General features: G+C 38.1%; 1 protein-coding gene across 3 annotated transcripts in view; it reads left to right on the top strand.

The window, feature by feature from the left end:
• The window catches only part of GABPA (GA binding protein transcription factor subunit alpha), a 40405-nt gene extending 17650 nt beyond the window's left edge, over positions 1–22755 (top strand). For all 3 annotated transcript variants that reach the window (XM_007075025.3, XM_007075024.3, XM_015543259.2), the window contains exons 5-10: positions 438–683; positions 8855–9049; positions 13704–13757; positions 14693–14833; positions 15066–15258; positions 19280–22755. In XM_007075025.3, the coding sequence (XP_007075087.2) occupies positions 438–683; positions 8855–9049; positions 13704–13757; positions 14693–14833; positions 15066–15258; positions 19280–19508 (1058 nt within the window). In that variant the 3' untranslated portion in view covers positions 19509–22755. The remainder of the gene's footprint in view (positions 1–437; positions 684–8854; positions 9050–13703; positions 13758–14692; positions 14834–15065; positions 15259–19279) is intronic.
• Positions 22756–22986: the final 231 nt, after the last annotated feature.

Here is a 22986-nt window from a genome sequence, read left to right as displayed (position 1 = left end):
ATAAACATTTAAAAAAAATAAATAAACAAACATAAAAAAGAAGAATACGTGTTGCATACATGATCTTTTTCTGTCCCTAAATACATCAGTGTATGTGTTTTCTGAAAACAAGGAATTCTTTTGCATGACATTACAATTATCAAAATCAGGAAATTAATCTTGACACAATACTGTTATGTACTAAAGTTCCATTGAATAATTTATAAATAATAAATTTGTAATATAATAATTTGTAAATAATAATTTGTAATTTACAATAATAATTGTACAAATAATTTACAAATAATAATTTGTAAATAATAAATAAATAAATTGTATTTATGTCTACAAGAGAGTATTTGCTCTACCATTTGAGAGCGCGTAAACTAAGCTAATGACTTTTTAGTGACTTTTATGTATCCATTTGAATTTACTTTTTTTTTTTATTCATTCTTAAGGAATTGAGCCTAAGCTAAACATCCTTGAAATTGTTAAACCGGCGGAAACAGTTGAAGTAGTTATTGATCCAGATGCCCACCATGCTGAAGCAGAAGCACATCTTGTTGAAGAAGCTCAAGTAATAACTCTTGATGGCACAAAACACATCACAACTATTTCAGATGAAACCTCAGAACAAGTGACAAGATGGGCTGCCGCACTGGAAGGTTACAGGAAAGAGCAAGAACGCCTCGGGATACCTTATGGTAATAAAATACTTAATTATGTGCTAGTAGTATAATAGGAATTAAGCTTGACATAGAAGATACTAGGGTGAGTAAGTTATAATCTATTTTAAATGTAGAATATTTAGGAAGAATATCGTTTTCCGTATTTTTTTTATCCCCTTTGGACAAATATTTTTGCAGATGTTGGGAATACAAAGAAATAAAATCTGCCTTCAAGGTGTTCATAATGTAGTTGAAGACAGAGCAGCTAAGTGAAAGGAAATAGTTGCCATAAAAGGTAGCATGGTTTTAAGCTGTAACTTACATATATAAAGGGAATATGCTGTCACAGTCTCAAGGGATCACAGTGGCCTGTGTGGAAACTGGGAAAAGGTTTATTACAGACAAAGAAACTGATGGACAGAGAAGGGCAGACCAGACAGGAAACACATGTGCAAAAGTTAGACATGGGAGTGAGTATTCAGGAGTAGTGAGGTTTGGTGGAGTTAACTCTTAACAGTGTAGAACTGTTTTGATTGATGGACGTGACCACGTGGTGGGAGTGCATGGCATATGTTGGTGCACATGGAGACCGGATGAAGGGAAAACAGAGGCATGTTATAGTTGAGTTGTGGCTAGGTGATAATGTCTAGGTCAGCTTGAACTTGATAATTTCTGGGGAAAGAAATGAATGAAAATAGTGATGGGGCTGAGCAGCTGACTCATGGATTGTGTGAGGGCAGAGAGGAGAGATTCAAGTACTGATGCAACTTCTCAAGCTTGGGTGCATATAGGGTAATCATGATATTGATGAGAATTGGTGACATCTTCATTACATGTGTAGTGAACTACATATGCCAGGCATCATGTTAAATGCTGGGCTTTTGATGGCGCATAAGAAAGATAGTCCATGCCCTCCGGAGCTTAAGTGGGAGAGTTGGGGAAGTCTGGTATTGGGAAGATTTTTTTCAAGGGAAAGTGGTTCTACTTTTGAATAGTACCGACTTAACTAAAGGTAACCAGAAAGTGTTTTCAGGTATACAAGATCTGGACTGGAGATAAAGATGTTTTCTGGGACTCCACTGTGTTGAATTTATATTGAAGCCGTAGAGTGTATGCAGTCTCTGATGGAGAGAGAGAAAATGGAAAGGAACACAGTGTTAAAGACTGGTTCCTGGAGCTTGTCAGAATTTCAGCTTGAGGAGAAAAGAAGGGAGACACAGAATGGCTGAAGAGATAGAAGGAAAACAAGAAATGTATATAGTGACTGTGGAATTGAGAAAGAGTTTTAGATGGGCAAGAATCTCCACACTGCCAGCAAAGTAAAAAAATGCCAACTGAGTAGTATCTGTTAAATTTGGTGATCAGAGGTTTATTGGTAGATTTAGAAAAAAAGTAACTGTAGAGTTAAAGATGAGTTACAGGAAACAAATAGACATGGAAATGGAAAAAACTGAATATTAACCTTTGGTGGGGAGGGCAAATGGGAAGAGTGTTGAGAGAATAAGTAAATGTTATTGAAGGTTTAAGAGTTGTTGATAAGCTGAGTATTGGTAGATAAAATGATATGGCACTAGCTGGAAAAGGGTAGATGAAGAAAGCCACGAGAGGGACTTTTAATTGCAACATAAGAAGGTAAGTCCAGTTTGGAGGAGATCAAGCTGTTCCTCAGAGACGGTGTAGTTGACAGTATTCTTACCTATTTTTGACGTGTAGAAGCCAGCATAGATGTTGTACTTGACTTTCTTGTTACTGAGTCACCCCTGAGAGGGGAAATGCTGAGAAGGAAAGAAGGAGCATAAAAACATTTGAAATAATATTTTATGGTTTGCTAGACTTGCAACAAGAACCTTTTGGGGAGTAGAATCCTTTTTTTTTTTTTTTTAATTTATCGTCAGGGTAGCTAACACACAGTGTATACAGTGTGCTTTTGGTTTTGAGGGTAGATTCCCGTGATTCATTGCTTACATACAACACCCTGTGCTCATCCCAAGAAGTACTCTCCTCAATGCCCATCACCCATTTTGCCTCCTCCCCCAAGGAGTAGAATCTTTTATGGAGAGTAATATTTAAAAATGAATTGTAGAGAGCAAGATTATAAACTTTGACTCAAAGTTCCAACCAAGGGTATTACTTACTTAGAATAAAGCTCTTTTCAAACACTTGACATTTATTTAGGTATAGGAAGATTTTTTTTAAATCATTGTGTTTTTTTTTGTTCCTAAAATCATTAGCAACTGGAAAGTTTTAGGAATGTAATTACTGTTTTCTTAGGAAACTATCGTTTCAGGTTTCTTTCTGCACATAAGGGTAGTCATTTTGCAATTGCTTGTTAATTCTGTGCAAAATTGAAATATGGCTGACTGGTCGTAGCTACTTTAAATCTCTTTGAAATATTGGTCCACATTGGACAGTTCCTTAAAGTTCGTTTTATACGTATCAGTTTTATATCTGGACAGGAGCTTAGAACCACCTGTTCATATATGTACAATCCCTTCACTTTTAGATTTTTCCAGGACTCTAACTATTTTCCTGCTGTTTTGTTTTTGTTTTGTTTACTATTTCACATTTAAAAGCTGTCGATGAAATTCAAATTAATGAATTTATAGTAGTTAGAAGTCTGGTCAAATGGGATGTTCAAACTGACTAAAAGTATTTATTCTTGTCCTTTTTTAACAAGAATATTAAAAAGATGACTATATTTATTTATTTTTATTTTTTCTTTCAGTTGTTTGAATAATTAAGAAAGATAGTCATGTTTTTGGCTCCCAAAATTGTCAAATATTAACATTTTAAAATATTACAAGTGTTGGGGCACCTGGGTGGCTCAGTCAGTCGAGCATCCGACTTCAGCTCAGGTCATGATCTCATGGTTCATAGGTTCGAGCCCCATGTCAGGCTCTGTGCTGACAGCTTGGAGCCTGCTTCAGATTCTGTGTCTTCCTCTCTCTCTGTCCCCCTGCTCATGTCTCTCTCTTTCTCTCTCCCTCAAAAATAAACATTAAAAAAATTTTTTTTTAGTACTACAAGTGTAAAATACCTGGTACAAAAAGAGAAGAATGTAAAATTGTTTATGTTGATTACATGCTGAAATAACATTTGGATTCATTAAATGAAATTATTGTTAAAGTAAATTTCACCTAATTTCTTTATTTTTTAATGTAGCTGTTAGAAAATTTTTAAATTACATAGTACCCTGCATTATATTTCTATTGGACAGCTGCTGATCTAGACAATTGTAGCCTTCAGTTCTGGGAAATTTTCCTGTATTAGTCTTTTGATAATTACCTTCTGTGTTTTTCTTTTCTTTTCTCTGAAATTCCCGTTCAATCTCATGGGCTGATCCTCTGTGTCTTTACTCTTCCACTTGTCATTTCTGTATCTGTCTGTACAACTTTGCCAAATTTCTTGTCTTTATAGAACAACCTGTCCTGAGAGTTACTTTCACTTTACAAGGACTCTTGATATTTGTTTGTTGATTTTAGTATTTCGAGCTCAGTATTATGGATATCATGTTTTCTCTTACCTCTCTGAATATTTTCATCATTGTGTTGGGGTTTGTAAAAATTTGTTTTCCATTTCGTTATGGCATTATTTCTGTCTTTTCTGGGTTCTATTTTTCTGTTTATTTTTGTTTTTTTTTTAGACTGAAATATCTGATTATTCCTGCTCATCTGTTCATTGAGTGAATAACTTTTTTTTAATGTTTAATTTTGAGAGAGAGAGAGAGAGAGAAAGAGAGAGAGAGAGACAGGGGTGAATGGGAGAGGGGCAAAGAGAGAGGGAGACAGAATCCGAAGCAGGCTCCAGGCTCTGAGCTGTCAGCACAGAGCCCGATGCGGGGCTTGAACCCATGAACCACAAGATCATGACCTGAGCAGAAGTTGGATGCTCAACCAACTGAGCCACCCAGGCACCCCTAACTTTTTTTTAATGTTTACTTATTTTTGAGATAGTGTCAGCGGGGGAGGGGCAGAGAGAGTGGGAGACAGAGTATCCAAAGCATGCTCTGCACGGACAACAGTGAGCCAGATGTGGGGCTTGAACTCATGAACTCTGAGATCATGACCTGAGCTGAAGTCAGATGCTCAACCGACTGAGCCACCCAGGCGCCCCAGAGTGAATAACTTTAAAGCTAATTAGTTTGAAGCTCTGGAAAGGGTTTCTTGACCATACACAGGTAAAATGGGGTATTGGTCATTTCATTAAAAGATTTGAAAGTGCCAGTATGTATAGCTCTTTTTCCTGGGTTTCTTTAACTTTTCTGGAGAATTGGCCAAATACCTAACAGGGGTAGAACATTGCAGTGAGAATTTATGGTTGACTTGTATGTGAATGCTGCATTGTGGAAGTGGAAAGGGAAGGGCAGAGGGTCTCACTCTTCAGTTTGTAGACTTTTATTACTGGGATCTGTTCTCCCAAGATCTGTTTAATGTCTGTCACAGATCTTAAAGTGTTCCTGGGAGTGGGGGAAGGGTTATGGACATGTGTGTTGAGGGATGCTTCTGTTCATTTGGCTCCTGAGAATGAAGGAGAGGCCCTGAAGGTTCTGACACCACCATACACTTAAAATCAGTCCCCTGATTTATATTTCCCTGATGAGGAGCGACGTTGAGCATCTTTTCATGTGCCTGTTGGCCATCTGGATGTCTTCTTTTTTTTTTTTTATTTTTATTAAAAAAAATTTTTTTTTAATGTTTATTTTTGAGAGACAGAGAGAGGCAGAGCATGAGTGGGCGAAGGGCAGAGGGAGAGGGAGACACTGAGTCTGAAGCAGGACCCAGGCTCTGAGCTGTCAGCACAGAGCCCAATGTGGGGCTCAAACTCATGAACCGTGAGATCATGACCTGAGCCAAAATCAGACGCTTAACCGACTGAGCCACCCAGGTGCCCCTGGATGTCTTTTTTAGAGAAGTGCCTATTCATGTCTTCTCCCATTTCTTCACTGGATTATTTGTTTTTCGGATGTGGAGTTTGGTGAGTTCTTTATAGATTTTGGATACTAGCCCTTTGTCCAATATGGCATTTGCAAATATCTTTTCCCATTCCGTCAGTTGCCTTTTAGTTTTGATGATTGTGTCCTTTGCAGTGCAGAAGATTTTTATCTTCATGAGGTCCCAATAGTTCATTTTTGCTTTTAATTCCCCAGCAATAGCACTGCTTAGAATTTACCCAAGGGATACAGGACTGCTGATGCCTAGGGGCACTTGTACCCCAATGTTTATAGCAGCACTTTCACCAATAGCCAAGTTAGGGAAAGAGCCCAAATGTCCATCAACTGATGAATGGATAAAGAAATTGTGGTTTATGTACACAATGGAATACTACTTGGCAATGAGAAAGAATGAAATATGGCCTTTTATAGCAATGTGGATGGAACTGGAGAGCGTTATGCTAAGTGAAATAAGTCATACGGACAAAGACAGACACCATGTTTTCACTCTCATGTGGATCCTGAGAAACTTAATAGAAGACCATGGGGGAGGGGAAGGAAAAATAAAAAGAGAGGGAGGGAGCCAAACCATAAGAGACTCTTAAAAACTGAGAATAAACTGAGGGTTGATGGAGGGCGGGAGGGTGGGTGATGGGCATTGAGGAGGGCACCTGTTGGGATGAGCACTGGGTGTTGTATGGAAACGAGTTTGACAATAAATTTCATATTAAAAATAAAGAAAGAAAGAAATCAGTCCCCTCATTTACCATGCACACCTCTTCTGCTACCTGGTGCCACCATGACCTGAGCCAATAAGGGGGTTCTGCAGGCAAGAAACTCTTCTTGCTATATCCTCCTTGAAAGATATATTAGGTCATAGCTTCTCTTGCTTCACTGGATTTTCACTCTACTTATGATCTTCAAAAATAAGTTGAAAATCTGCCATCCATTTGTCATTTCCACTCATGGTCCTGTGAGTTTACTTCTTTTAAAAAATCCTTAACTATAATTTTACTAGGGTCTTAGAGAAAATAAGCAGGCGAATATGCATGGACAATTAGTTACGTTAAGAAGTCCTAACGTAGGACAGAAGTCCTAATGTTATTTAAGAAAACAAATCAGACTACTTCTATTTTCCCCCAACTTTTTTGATCTTGACACTTTCTTCATGTTTTTGTAAAATGAGGTTACTTGAATTTTTAAAGGGAGTTGTGTTTCAGGATAGCTTCTCTAACTTCCCAGAACTCCTTCATCTGTTATTTTCAATTAATATTAAAAAATAGAGCCAGTAGGGGCCCCTGGCTGGCTCAGTCAGAAGAGCATGTGACTCTTGATCTTGGGGTCGTGTGTTCAAGCCCCCACGTTGGTTGTAGAGATTACTTAAATAAATAAAACTTTAAAAAAGAGCCACTTGCTTGCTCAGTTCCTGCCTGTTCCCTTACTCCACTTTTATCTGGACCTCCTCTCTCTTTTTCCTTGGTGTTCCTATGCTACTCAATTTCGATCCCATTCCCTCCGGTTTCTCCTCATTGTGGTCCACTCTCCTGGATGTGATCCGCAGGCTCAGTTTTTAGAGCTCACAGATGCTACACTGCTCCAGCCCCTTCACCTTTACCTCAGACCTTTGGGCTCACCTGTTACTGGATTGGGCAGGACTGGTTGAGCTGCTGCTTTGGCTTGGCCTGTCGTGCTTTCAGTAAGAACTCCCTGGCTGTGTTCGAATTCTCTCGTGCTCAGAATGAAGAATGGGTCACATGTCCCTTTGCTTCCTCCCCGCTTTGCTGTCTCCTGCACAGATAACTGACACCATGAAGGTCTGTGACTGTTACAGCTTTGGTCTTCACCTGTGTGTATTTGGGCTTTCCTGGGGATATCTTGTCACCTCGTTTTTTTGTAAATATACCTGGATTTTTGGTTTTGCTCTCTAGTCGCTTTTAGTGGTGTTTTTTTAACATGTGCATTTAGAGACATTAAAAAACTTCACTGCCCTCCTCCTCCCTTCACCTCTTTGTGAAAAGATGAAATAAAAAATCAGTTCTGTGACTATCAATCTTCTATTATGTTTGATTCATTTTTTACTATAAATTGGCTCTTGATAAGTACCTAAATGTTTTTTTCCACACTTACTCCTATTGAATAGCCTGCAGCTTAGGGCATGTAACCAACGCTATTTGGATAGGTCATCTTCTCCATGCAGAAGTATCTGTATCAAAATTAATTCAGTCAGTATTTATTAAATTTATATGGGTAAAATACTCTGTTAGATGCCGGGGATACAACAATTAAATATTCATACATGTTGGCCATCCTTTTCGTTTGTGAATTCAATTAGATAGTAACAAATGATAGGGAAAATGAATTTATTTGTATTTCTTTTTATAGATTTAACAAATTATGCATAAGGCATTGTGGTAAACGCTGAAGATACAGTGGTTTACAAGACACAGCCCTTATATTCAAGACCTTAACGTGTTACAGGGAAAGACAGCTGAGTAAACATGCAATTTGCATGTTGTAAGTGCCACCAAAGGGTAGAGATACAGGAGCACTAGCTTTTTACAAGAAGCAAAAGGGAGGGAAGGTTATGTTGTGCACATTTTGGAGAATAAGTCTAGCTCCTCAAAAGCCCCTTATGGATTTTTTTGGGTTTTTTTCAGTGCACCAAATTGTACACAGCTACAAAATAATGTTTGAAACTTGAATAACTTAACTCCATTCTCTCTAAAGTAATCACATATTTTATTCTTCCAGTTGACCCATTAGAGAGCAATTTTATACTGTTTTTCTTAGTAAAACTCCAGACTAACAGATGTAAAACCAGATGAAGTCATTACAAATTTAGGTTGAAAAATTCAAAAGGAGCTGAGGAGAAAATACATCATTAAAATTTATTTGGGGGCACCTAAGGTGGTTCAGTCGGTTAAGCATCCGACTCTGGATCACAGCTTGGTCAGGTCACGATCTCACAGTTCATGAGATTGAACCCCGCATCGGGCCCTGCACTGACAACACGGAGCCTGCTTGGGGTTCTCTGCCTCCTCCCTCTGCCCCTTCTCGGTGCCCCCACCCCTCTCTCTCTCTCAAAGTAAATAAACTTTAAACAAATTTTTTTTTAATTTTATTTGAGTTTATATACTTGGGGGAAAAAAAACCTGTCTGGATTTTATCTCCATATATATGTGTGTGTATATATATATTTATACGTATTGACAAATTAACCGTGAATTCATGTAGTGTCGAGATAGAGCTAGGCTAATGGTAATATTTTTCTCTTTAGATCCTATACAGTGGTCCACAGACCAAGTCCTGCACTGGGTGGTTTGGGTAATGAAGGAATTCAGCATGACTGATATAGACCTTACTACACTCAACATTTCCGGAAGAGAATTATGCAGTCTCAACCAAGAAGATTTTTTTCAGCGAGTCCCTCGGGGAGAAATTCTGTGGAGTCATCTGGAGCTTCTTCGAAAATGTATAAAATTTAAGTTATTACCTATTTGCGTTGTAACTTCAGTTTAATTTTATTTCGTTATAATTTTGTCTTCATTGTGCATTGTGATCATAGATAATAGCAATAATAATTAACACTTAATTGTATAAGGCTGTGCTGGGAGCTTTATATGCATTATCTCATTTAATCCTTCTAATGCCACAGATCCTTACTTTCCCTATTTTTTAGATAGGAAAGTGAGGCTTAGACAGCTCTCTTAGCTCTCTTGTACTGTCTCTTAGACAGTACAAGGCTAGGGAGTGGCAGGGCCAGGATCCAAAACCAGGCTGGTGAACACTAGAATCTCAGTTCTTAAGATGCTGTGCCGCATACTTAGCTCTCTTCATAAATTTTAGTCATTGACTTTTATTTCATCCGTCAGTTCTTTCATTTACTGTTTATCTTCTAGAAACTTAAGATTGTCCACAGATGTCGTCCCTGTTTCTTTTCATCATTAGTGGAATTAAATCTTCTACAATTTCTTTTAATTGAATGGGATCTTAAGAGAAAGAAGTGTAGGGGCGCCTGGGTGGCTCAGTCGGTTAAGCGTCCGACTTCAGCTCAGGTCACGATCTCGCGGTCGGTGAGTTCGAGCCCCGCGTCGGGCTCTGGGCTGATGGCTCGGAGCCTGGAGCCTGCATCCGATTCTGTGTCTCCCTCTCTCTCTGCCCCTCCCCCGTTCATGCTCTGTCTCTCTCTGTCTCAAAAATAAATAAATAAATAAATAACCTTAAAAAAAAAAAAAAAGAAAGAAGTGTAAGTGTGCATCCCTCCATATTGAATCGAAAGCAGCTAGTTGTAAGTTTCCATGTTGGCTCCACAGACATTATTATTATGATTAAGTGACTATATACAGAAGTTAGAAACTACTTGGCTGACCAACAAAAAGCTCAAGTATAAATGCAAATTATTTTGTTTGAATTTTAATCCATCTTAATCCCCTTTAATCCAACAGTGACTGTTAAAATATTTTAGCAGGAACCTGTTCCCTGACACCCAGTTTAGAGGCCAGAGATGCTAGCCAGACACACATACTTTTCAGAATGGGTGAACAGGACAAACTCTGACTTTGGTTTTGTAATGGTGTATAAAGGTACCTGGTAGGGTTTATTCTGTTATGTGCCCAGTAAAAGAACAGCTCAGGTTGGAGGGATTTTACATAGTAATTGACCGCCTGGGGTGCATTCTCTACTGCTGAGTAAGAAATGAGCTCTGGAGACAGGGTTTTTCCTTCACTGATTATAGTTTGTCTCTTTTATGGAATCTCTTAAATATTAGAGGGAAAACGTATCTATGACACTGACTCACTACATTCATTACATTTACAGGGTTTATTTCCAGTTTTTCTTAATAGGTAAAGAAATTAAATGTTCTAGTTGAAGTTTTGTCCTTGATTTCACGTTTTTTTTTCTCCTTCGTGCCTTTCAGATAAATAATGAAAACTCTTGAATTGTTTCAGATTTTTAGCATATGAGTCATGTTTACTGAAATGTTTTCATATAGGAACTCTAAAGATTAGGACAGGACAAAGACGGTGCTTAGACTGCAGTTTGATTTTTCTCAGATTGGCAGGTTTTCTCTCTCCCCGAGGGCAGCACTTTGTTGTGGCTGTCTGGTTCTCCTAGTGCTTCCCAAAATCTTTAAAGCTCATTCAGCGACTTTTCCTGGTATGGGGAGTAGAGGAATCTCGTGTATCTGTTCATTCATTTCCTTGAAGTGGAACGGGTCTTCCTCAGAAAAACTCTGCCCTGGAATTTTATTTTCAAAAGTAACAAATCCCCACAGCTTAGATAAGTATCTTGCAAATTCCTTGCTTATCTGGCCATGGTTCTTTGCTTTGTCCTGGCAAGGAAGGTCCCATCTGGTTTGGGATCCTAATGCCCAGTTCTGAATTGGGGGATTGGTAGGCTGATGTGTAAAGGCTATTTCTGGCAGATTTTCTGTAATTCACAAGCCTCATTTCCCAGAACAGGCTTTTCTGAGCACAGTCAGGTACTCTGGCCCGTCTTGTAGCGTGAAGTCTATAGCATATGTCTTACGAACCCGGCATCTATCATCTAGTCGTCCTCCGTGATCTTTCAAGAAGAAGCAGTGCTGCACAGATCGAGCTTCTTCTTCATTTATGTTAGATTCTCCACCTGGGTCACCCCCACCTTCCTGCAGTTCATATGGAAACTTCATCCGAGTCCTGCTGTACTGGCGAGGATAATTAGGAATATTCCATTACTGACAGCTTTTTGAAGAGCCTCTTGAAATGCTGTCACCAAAGCCAAAGCTCTCAGTTTGCAGAGGACCTCCTTTAGGAAAAATAATTGCCTTGTATCTTTAGTGTCTAAAGTTTCTTCATAAAACGGATTCATTTCACCCAGAGCGCTGCCTCTTAGGATGATTCTTTTGTACGTGGCCAGGATTTGAGGGCTACAGTAGAGGAATATGATAGGTAGTCTGTGTGGTCTTGAACCCAGTTTTCAAAACCTCCTCTGTGTTGTGCCTTAATCTTGAGAGTTCCCAGGAGACAGACCAAACTCCATTCTGAGACTCAGAGCTTAGAAGCTGATCTTACAGGTTGGTAACACATGGGTTTTGCGATGGTGACTCCCTGTTTTGCCTCTTTTTTTTTTTTTAATATATTTTTTAAATATTTATTTATTTATCTTTGAGAGAGAGAGAGAGCATGGGAGTAGGAGGTGGGTGGGGAATCCCAAGGTGGCTCCACACTGTCAGCACAGAGCCCAGTGTGGGGCTCAGTTTCATGAACTTGTGAGATCATGACCTGAGCTGAAATCAAGAGTCAGGCACTCAACTGACTGAGCCACCCAGGTGCCCTTCTTTTGCCTCTTTTTAGGCTAGGGCATCTGTGTTCATTTAAGCCACAAATGGAACAATTTCTGTTTCAGTAGCACTTTGCTTCTTCAAGGTGCCTTTATAAGATTTGGGGGGAAATCTACAAATGTAGGGCACGGATTTTTCTTCAAGAGAGACAACAGTTCTTGAGGAGAATGCTCAGAACTAGGAATCTGGATGAAATAGTAACATCTTCAGTTTCTGGAAAGTTAAGCTTTGTTTCATGCATTATGCTTTTTGTTTGTTTGTTTAAGTTTATTAATTTATTTTGAGAGAGAGAAAGCACAAGTCAGAGAGGAGCTCTGAGAGGAAGAGAAAGTCCCAGGCAGGCTCTGCACTGTCTACACAGAGCCTGACACAGGGCTTGAACCCACAAACTGCGAGGTCATGACCTGAGCCGAAGTCAGACACCTAACCAACTGAGCCACCCAGGCACCCTCGGCATTGTGCTATTTGAAAGCAGTTTTCTTTAATCCTCATAACAACCTTGTGAGGTGATGGGTGGGGATATCTCATTTAAACATGAGGAAATTAATGTTTAAGTTGGTTGAATAATTTACCAAAGTCACACAGCCAGTAAGTGAGGGCTAAGATCAGAACGAAGATCTATCGAGGCCAGTCCCATATAATTGTATAATCCCCCAAACTCAGGACCCCCAAAGAAAGCTCCCTTCTGACAGGTAGGGTTTAGACTTCTTTTTAGTTTCTCAGCGCTTCCCAGTTCTGTGTGCCTGGAACCGGGCCCTGGCATGGTGCCCTAAGTAGAGCTGCGTTGGGCGCCCAGGCTCTAGGACTCACTCAGTACACAGGCGATTGCTGGTAGGAACAATTTCAAGAGAAAAGAATCCAATCCATGATGGACACTAAATAGGTTGAAGTGTTAGAGACTGGGAAATAAGAACTCTTGTTTAAGAAATAAAGAATAGGGGGCGCCTGGGTGGTTCAGGCAGTTGAGCGTCCGATTTCAGTTCAGGTCATGATTTCGCCGTTCGTGAGCTCAAGCCCCACATTGGGCTCACTGCTGTCAGCGCAGAGCCCCCCTCAGATCCTCTGTCCCCCTCTTTCTCTTCCGCTTCCCCGCTTGTGCGTTCTCTCTCTCAAAAATAAATAAATCTTAAAAAAAAAGAAAGGGTAGCATTTGAGTAGGGAACAGCAACAGATGAGTGATGAATGGTTCTCTAAAGGGTTATATTAGGACTTTTTACAATGTAACTCTCATATGAGAGCTATATTTGTAACCATTATTACATTATTTGATTCACTCGTGACTTTTAGGACCACTACAATTTTATTGAAAATTTAGCTATCTTTAAGAAGGAGCCTTTATAAAGTTAAAGCAATCTTATTCAAAACTTTTATCCAGTCTGTTAGATTAATAAATTATGAAGATCTGTCGTCTTGACTGAGAACGTACATCTAAAGAATGTAGATCTAAGCCATTTCAGTGTGGTGTATATAGTCTCATCTTTGATCTGATCTTGAAGAGTCCCCTGTTTTACATGGTTTTATACAGAAGGAGATATAGATACAGATATTTATGTTTAGAAAACCGTGATTCTCTGAATAACTTTTCTTACCATTCAAAGAATTAGAGCTTTCCATCTGCTACTTGTCTTAAAAATATCTTTTCCTTGCAAAGTGACTATCAAGTATTTCTTAGGTTATTGTGCCAATGAGTTTTGTTGAATGCTTTGCTTTTTTGTTTGGTTGGTTGGTTCGGGTGGGTTTTACTAACTTGAGTTTGATTTTCTGGATTTAAATATAAACAGAAATTTTTATGTATGTTCTTCAGATGTGTTGGCAAGCCAAGAACAACAGATGAATGAGATAGTTACAATTGATCAGCGTGAGTATTCATGCACATAACATGTGGCCCATTTGTCAGAAATTTTTTTTTTTAATTCACTGCAAGATAATAAAAAGAAAAATTAATTTTTAAACTTTTGATGAAATATTTTAGACATACCAAGAAATGAAGTATAACATTTATGTACACCATAAGAATTAGAACTTTTATATATCGCGTTAAATGACTGTCCTGAATTTGGTGTTTCTTATTCTGTGCATATTTTATATTTTTATCAAGTAGGTAACCACACTTTATAGTATTGTTTTACACATATTTAAACTTTTTCGGTAAAATGATCATAAACTGTACATATCCTTCTGTAACTTGCTTTTTTGTTTGACAGTTATGAGACCCATATCGATACTTGGCGGTGTAATTTCATTCATTTTCACTGCTGTTAAATATTGTTCTTAAAACTCTGTGACTGGCACTGAATGAGTATTTGTAAGAATGAGTGTGAGATTCTCTATCCCAGGAGTTCTATGCTTCCCACCTGATGAGGGATTACTGTAGCTTTTCTCAAAGTGGGGGCAGGGGTTTGCTCTCACCAGCAGTGCATGGGAGTTCTCGTTTGTCCGTATTTTCTCCAACATTTGACACACTGTTGTTAATGAAGAAATATTTTGAAAACAAACGTTTTCATAATTCTTTGCCTAACATATACACACCACTAAGTTAATTCCAAATAAGATCAACACTTACTCCTCAAGTTAAGATTTCAAACCATACAGCAAACATCATACCTTATCCCCTGAACTTTTTTGGTAATTTTGTTCAAAACTGTTGTGGATTAAGGCTTTTTTGAAACGAGGCCTTTTGTTGAGCTAATTAGAGGGGCATTAGTAAAACTAACTGCATTCTGTGTCTTTCAGTAATTTTTTTCACTGCTTGTTGTGGAAGAGAAGAAAATTTCTCCTTGTTTTTCTTTGCAGCTGTGCAAATTATCCCAGCATCCGTGCAGTCTGCTACACCAACGACCATTAAAGTCATAAATAGTAGTGCAAAGGCAGCTAAAGTACAGAGAGCTCCTAGGATTTCAGGAGAAGATAGAAGTTCTCCTGGGAACAGAACAGGTATTTTTGCATTACCTAATGGTATTTTTAAAATTTGTCAAATTAATGTGTATTTCATTTCATTGTATGAAAATGTGAATATGCTATTTCCCTGGCAGTATTTAAACAGCATTTGTAAACAGATGTATTTTTAGCATGGCTGGGAAGGAATGACCCAGAGAATCTGTTTGTTGTCTTTGGCCTGCTGTTAATTCATAACACTGGTCAGCACTTGTCCTTCTTGTCCATGTAGGAAACAATGGCCAAATTCAACTATGGCAGTTTTTGCTAGAACTTCTTACTGACAAGGATGCTCGAGACTGCATTTCTTGGGTTGGTGACGAAGGCGAGTTTAAGCTAAATCAGCCTGAACTGGTTGCACAAAAATGGGGACAACGTAAAAATAAGCCTACAATGAACTATGAGAAACTAAGTCGTGCATTAAGGTAGGCGATGATTTTTTTTTTTCTTTTTAACATTAAACCTTTCTAAAAAATGACCCCAGAAAGCTAAAGGTTTTACATTTATGTTAAAAATGACTTTTTGCAAAGATCTTTAGTGATAATTTTGAGGAACAGTTTCTTTAAAAGATGATTCCAAGCTTATTTGTTTTTATCTGGTTGAAAAGAATATATGTGTTTAACTGTTTAATCTCTGAGTTTTCTGTCATTTACCTAACAGATAAAGATGCTGCCATTTGCATAGGTGAATTGAGTGTAAAGTTTAGCAAAGATGCAGATATTTTCCCTTTTTTATAATTAGGTGCAAAAGGTCGACCCATTCCTCTATTTTTTCTTCCCCTTCAACCTGCCTAACTCTGAATATCCAACCTTCACACTGAATTGGAATAGAATAAAATTATTTATAATATCCCATAACTTGTATGAATTTTTTTGACAGAATTACTTTCAGAAATTATGCTTACTACAGTGGGAAATTCAGTATGTTCATTTAAGTAACTGAGAAGTAGGATATATAGAAATATCATGGAATTACTGTCTTTTTTTTGGAAGAGTGAATATAGTGTAAAATAGCTTTGCAATTTACCTCTGTATTTCTAAATAATATGCTTTTACTGCTACTTCATGATTCACTTGAACATTGTGAATTTCACACTGAGAGATTATGATTTACCTCCCATCACTACACACACACACACACACACACACACACACTTTCTCCACTCTCTTGTCATTACATAATTACATGGAAATTGTGGTTAGATCAATATTCACAGTTACAGGATCATGATCATGTGAGTACTGTTACAGGATTATTTACTTTTCCAAAATAGCATTCCTAAGTAACTAAAATGCTTTCTTTTCAATGTGCTTATCACTTATTTAGTCTCACACACTTTGCCAGCTATCTAAAGATCCTTTCCATATACTTAGAATTAAAACTTTCATTTTTGATGGTTGCTATGAATGTATATATACAAGTCCCTTCAAAATTACAGATAAAGTATTAGAATTAATCATTAAGATGTCAGTTCTCCCCAGATTGATATTAAGTTTCAATGCAGAGACCATCTGGATAAGTTTCTTTGTAGAACTTGACATGCTGATTGTAAAACATATATGGGAACATAAAGTGCGCAGTAAGCAGGGCATGTGAGGGAGGAGAGCAGTGCGGGAAGTGCTGGAAAGCTTCGACAGTAAGACAGCGCATGGCTTGCCTCGGAGAGACGAACAGACTGCAGGTTACTACAATGGAGAGCCCACATAGAGCCAGGTATATAAGAGGATTTGATTTAAAGATGGCAGTGGGGGAAAGACTTGCTTCTCAATCAGCAGAGCCACGACAGTTGACCATCCATATGGACAAAGGGAAACTTGAGCCCTTCCTTATACTATACTAGAAATCGGTTCCATGTAGCAAGTCGATAGGAAAACTAGAAAAAATAGGCAAGAGACTTAAATAGACACTTCAGAATTTAGATGATACAAATGGCCAGTGACCATATGCCGTGGTGCACAACCTCATTCGTAATCAGGGAAACTTGGTTGGAAACCACCATAAAATGGCACAACACATATCTTCGAATGGCTGAAATTCAGAAGATCGCTGGTACCAGGTGTTGTGAGCACGGGGGTGCTTCTGCACTTTTGGTAGGGACAGAACCTGGAACCCAGCGGTTTCTCTCCTAAATATTTACCCAACGGAAGCGTCTGCATATGTCCGCACACGTGCTCATAGCAGCATTATTTATAATATCCAGAAACCAAGTATCCATCTGCAGGAGAGTAAATAAATGAATTATGGTAAACGAGAGTGGACTGTGTATCCAAGAAAATGAACAAAGCTACAAGCGCTGATACAAATGCAAAGTCAAAGAATCAGACCCAAAAGACTGTATATGATTACATTTATAGTGTAAAGTTCAAGAAACGAAAACTAAATTGCAGAGTTTAGGGATGCACTTTTGGGTGATGAGAATGTAAATACAAGCCATGAATTATCATCATGCAACAGGATTGGATTGTGTTTACCTTTTAGAGTAAAGGAGGGGTGGTGATTTCTGGGAAGGGCCTTGGAGGGATTCTGGGGGCTGGCAGTGTTCTGTCTCCTGACCTAGGTTGTAGTTAACAGGCGAGTGTTCACTGAAATAAATCACTGAGCTGTTCATTTGGGTGTGCTTTCTGTTTATGTAATATAGTTCACAATTTAAAAGGTTAAAAAAAGACAAGTTTAAGAAAAATCCTATCCATGAAAATACAGGTATTGTGTACCTTTCGACTTCATTGTAGAGAGGGTACAGATGTGATGCTTGCTATTAGGTGTGGTTGTATGATGCGTCTAGTAGATTGAAAGACACGTTAAGTAAAATTAAATTTAGTGTTTGTATTCTTTATCCGTTCTTACCAAGAGACAGAAGATTATACCAACTCCGTTTTTCTCCTTGACATGTAAAACCACTTTCTTCTTTTATTTTACTTTTTTCTCAAGTGTCTGTTACAGCCTTACGTATTATGTAGAAATTTTCTTGAGAAGCTGAAATACGAATCTCGTTTTAAACTGGGTGACAGGAAGTTGGTGGTTTTTGGGCTGAGATCTAAATTCTGTATTAACGTGATTGGCACAAAAGGAAACACAAGAACTGTGCCCACCCAGTGTGTGGTCTTCCTTACTGAGAGAGTCAACGTGACTGACTGTGACACTTTTGCTCTTCTGGAATTAAAGAAAAGTGACTTAATTTCCTGCATATAGATCCGCCTTTTCACTAGTGGACTCCTGATTAAATTGAATGACTTCTGTAATAAAATCCTGCCAGCTGTGGTAGTTTACACCACTGGTATTTGGGCAAATAGTCATGCCTTTCATAACTGCTCATTGTCAGATTGGTACAGATGGGCAGTGCAGTTTTAAAACAAAGCCTTCACATTCCACCTGCCCAGATAAGTCTTGACTTACCTTTTCCCTGTTATTGGAATTCGCAGCGGAATTGGCAGCGCATGACAGGAAATCAGGTCTGTTTTTCAGAGTATAAATCTAGCTCTATTTCCATCTCCATACAAACCAGCAGTAAGCTAGACTTCTAGAGGGTTTCCCACAGAGGCAACTCTTGTTTCTTTATGATGTCCTCTTTCCTGGTTTTCTGTATCCCGTCTTTCTTCTGGCCTTTTACTTCTACTTTTGAGGCTCCCTGTTAGATTTGGAGAACTTCTCTCCAAGTTGAGCCTTTACATATTAAAATGGTGATGGTGAAGGTGTGGCTGCATCACAAAGGATTTTGTACAATGCAGAAAAGAAGGGGACATTCCCACAATCCATTGAATATGTATATTAAAATTTTCTTCTTACTATATGGGTTCTTAATTATTGACATAGCTTATACTTTATAGAGGGCTATGTGCCAGTCATTGTGTGCCAAGTAAGCACTTTGCAAAGATAATCCTTTTAATTCTCAACAATTCTGTGAGGGTAAGTACTATTTTTAACCTCATTGTATAGATGGGGAATAAAAACTTTGCGGGGCACCTGGCTGGCTCAGTCAGTACAACATCCAACTCTAGGATCTCAGGGTCATGAGTTCAAGCCCCCCATTGGGTGCAGAGCCTACTTTAAAAAACAAAAACAACTTAGAGAAAATTTGGCTTTCCTGTGGTCACAAAATCACAAAGGTAGTTAAGTAGAGACGCTGGGTTTTGAATCTTGACATTCTGACTCCAGGCCCTTGTTCTTAGGTCCTGTGACCACTCCCACGGTTTTTTGTTTTGTTTAACATTGTCTATTTTTAAAGTAGTATTTTATCATAATTGTGGAAATGTGTTGTTGAGCATTGAAATTTTAGTAAGTCATGTTTTGAAGTTTGCTTGGACCATAACTTCAATGTTAATTGCTGTTGGGGTAGACGCAATACTCTACCAGGCTCCTGTTTATGGAAGAATCTGTGAAATATCGTAAGTAAGAAGTCCCAATTCTGTATTTTTTACATGGTCCCAATGTGTCCTTCTCTTTTTAAAGGTATTATTATGATGGGGACATGATTTGTAAAGTCCAAGGCAAGAGATTTGTGTACAAGTTTGTCTGTGACTTGAAGACTCTTATCGGATACAGTGCGGCAGAGTTGAACCGCTTGGTCACGGAGTGTGAACAGAAGAAACTGGCGAAGATGCAGCTTCACGGGATTGCCCAGCCGGTCACGGCGGTCGCCCTGGCCACTGCTTCTCTGCAAACGGAAAAGGATAATTGAGCCCGGACCTTCTGGGAGCCCAAGGTCTTTCTTAAACGTTAGAGCAAGTGTTGCTCTTACCTTTATTACTGAATTTGAATCTTCTTTTATTTCTAGACTGTACAATCTGATGCATGATTTTTTTATAAATGTTTCATACTCTTGTGAATTTGGATCTTTTTACTTTGAAGCATATATTTTAGAATACGTGTATGTTAAGGATCACCACAATGTCTTCAGCGTGAAGCCAGGCTCATTGTGGGATAGTTTGGTAACAGTCAGGAAAGCTAAACTGGTCAGTATTAATGTCTAGCCCTACCAAAAATAGCCAGTAGCATCTGAGGATGAAGAATGAATGAAGTATCTCCAGGAAACAGTCTGGCTTAACTATTTTTGAAAATATAACTGTTTCCCCTCTCTGCTGCTTTAGATGTTGCTTTACATAGAACCAGAAAGTGGAATTTTTCACAGCTACAGCATGTGTGCCTGTTTCATCTAATCAAGCAGAGCTAAAATATTCATATCAAATAAAACTATAATATTAATAAGTTACTAAACTGAGAGCATCAAGTTATTAAAATAGTTTATATATTTGCAAGCAAAGGACAATAAGAAGTCGACTGGCAGAAGAGCACTGCCGAAGAAGGAGATCCAGGTTGAAATCTGGCTTAACTCCAGCTAATTTTAAGGATTTTCTGTATAGATTATTCATAATGTCAGGCCAGGATTTAAATTATTTTAAGAGAGGCATTTAATTCTAATAAACCAACTATTACAAAAATCCTGAAATGATCTCTGTTTTTCCTGTCAGAGATTGAAAACACCGGAAAGGTATACCTCAGCCAGAAAATAAAAGTGTGGTTTAGTTTGGTTTGGTATGGCTTGCTTTGTTTCTTTGTTTTCATTGCCTATTCTGCCTGCAGGTGTATTATGCAAAAGCAGCTTATAGAGCATTGTGTTTCTGATCAAAGGAAGCCTTGAAATCAGTCTGCAGTTAACCTTACCTTTTGAGACAACAACAAACTAGTTGCCAGTACATTTAAAAGGAAATTCTGACCTCCAGTATAGGCAAGTCTTCTCTCAAAACCAAATTTCCCATCTATTTAACTTTTTCCTTTTGAATATTATATATGTGTGAGTACCCATATATCTGTATACATGTCCAATTGACCATTTTGTTGTATGTATAACTGTACACATATATGAATACATGATGATATTCAAAAGGAAATGTATCTTAAAAGACAATACCTCATTTAAAAAAAACTTTTAATTAAATGATCCCCATATCTATGAAAACGTCATCACAATCCAACACTAAACAGAAATCACTAGAAATGTCTTTCTTTTTTGCTTGGTTTCCTTTCTTTTTTTCTTTTTGTTTTTTGTTTTAAGGCTGCGATACATGAATCATGAAAGGAGATACTGGCAGAGAGCTTTTTAATCCTCTTAGAGCAGGAGATTGATTCTCAGATATTTCTTTATGCACCTTCTCCCTCATCATTTCCTTTATGGCCATCTCCCTGAACAGCTTTATAAAAGCTCAGCTGATGCTTTTGTCTAACCCGGAGGAAAGGCGGTGGTAGTGAGTCGAGGAGGCATCGCTAGCAGTCGCTGCCACCAGAACCAGATGGTCGTTTGTGTTGAGCCGTAGCAGGAGGCGAATTTAGGAACAAGCAGGAGAGGAAGGATCTTCTTTTCCGGTCACCTCAGATCGTGACTTGAAGTGCTGTGGCTGGAGGACTGCGTAATGTCGGTCCCTTTATATTATCAAGTCATTTAAGGCCCCCCGGTAGATGCCGGAAAAAAATAAAACTTGTAGCTTCTATTTTTACCTTTTTATAAACACATACAGAAGAGACTGACAAACTATTAGTTTACTTTGGGCACGGCGACTGTAAGAGCATCTGAGTAGAATGACAGCAGGAAGTCCTGTGTAGAAGCTCCAGGTTCACGTAAGAAATAGATCACTAAAAAGGTTTTGCCCCATCTTCTGGTCTGGAGAGTTGACACGTTGCTTGTAGTTGTAAAACCATGAAAAAGTTTACTCTTCTGGTACATTATCAGCAACTTAAAAGTTTTGACCTTAACATTTAAAATGCTTTTGCGGAGACATTATTTTAAAGTTTTAGCAAAGTTGACAGACTTCCTCTATGTTGCAATTATCTGTGTATGTATATTTTAAGGCAAGGAACACCCACGTTCTTTTAGATCCTAAAGTCAAACTATTGCTTCTTTTCTCTAAGTCCTCAGGTTCCTTTTTTTTTTTTAAAATACATCCCACCCATTTTTCTTCCTTTGGCGGTTTTTATTCCCCATTATCACTTGAACAAGGATCATTCTCCTACAGGATCAGGTGCTATTTCTTTCTTCTTCACCTGTCATCATCACTTCGTATACTGTAACATAGGTGAAGTCATGAGACTCATTTCCCCAGTGGAGTCAAGAAACTCGAGTGACTTTTTCTCAACTTACATACTAAATTGTTCCCATCGTCCGTGTTGAGGTTACAAATCATCAGAAAGCCAGGTAGTCTCTTCTTTTATTGAAAGATAACTTGTGTCGTTAAGAGAAAATAGAATTCATGTTATTCACTCCTTGCTGTTCTTATGAATAAATTTTCCATAGGAGAATTTACAGTATACTTAAAGGAAGAAAGAATCATTGGCCATCTTTTCTACCCTCTAAGTAAAAAATAAGGAAATGCCCGTTTTTGTTTTAAAACTTGTTTTCCGCATGAGGTTCTCCCTGAGCCAACTTTCATGCATACCTAGCCCGAAGTTGGAAAATGCGTGTTGATACTGGAAAGTCAGACACATTAAACAGAAATGCCATGTGGTTGACCTTCACGTGGAATGACCGGCTCGACATGTACGCGTGTGTGCATCCGTGTCCGTTAAGTACTTGTTTTTCTCTCCCGATTAATGGGGACACTCGAGTATGATACTCCTTTCAAGGGCTGTACCTCCCATCACTTTGGGTGAGGTCAGCTGTTTTCCATACTCATCGTTTTATGCTACCGCCTTTTTAAAAAGAACTAGTGTATCTTTGAAATAGCACAAAAATGTTTTAAGATTCATAATTACCAAACAACCTGTGACTAACTTGATGTCTTCACATCTAGAAGGTGTAAAAATATTGATATTTCAGTGATATTTCACTTGCTGCCAGAAAAAAAAAATATTCTCAGTCTTTTGTAAAAGGAAGGAGGATTTTTGCCTACATTTTTACTCTTTAAATAAAGACACTTATACGGTCATAATAACAATTATGTATTTCTTTGTGGGTTTTATTTTTTTTGTAATTTTACATAAAACAGTTATTTTCTATTTTTACTCAGATAAAATATTTGTGCATAAAATGTAAAAATAGTAATATGAGAAAAATAAAACTATTATACAGTATATTTCTGTGTTTTTGGAAGTTTTTTTCCCTGCATAAAAAAAAAATGGTTGTCAAATTCCTGGAATATTGGGTTGGAGGAAAATATGACCGTCTA

The sequence above is a fragment of the Panthera tigris genome, chromosome C2, assembly GCF_018350195.1.
Source record: "Panthera tigris isolate Pti1 chromosome C2, P.tigris_Pti1_mat1.1, whole genome shotgun sequence".
Classification (NCBI taxonomy): Eukaryota; Metazoa; Chordata; class Mammalia; order Carnivora; family Felidae; genus Panthera; species Panthera tigris.
This window is presented reverse-complemented; position numbering and strand designations above follow the sequence as displayed.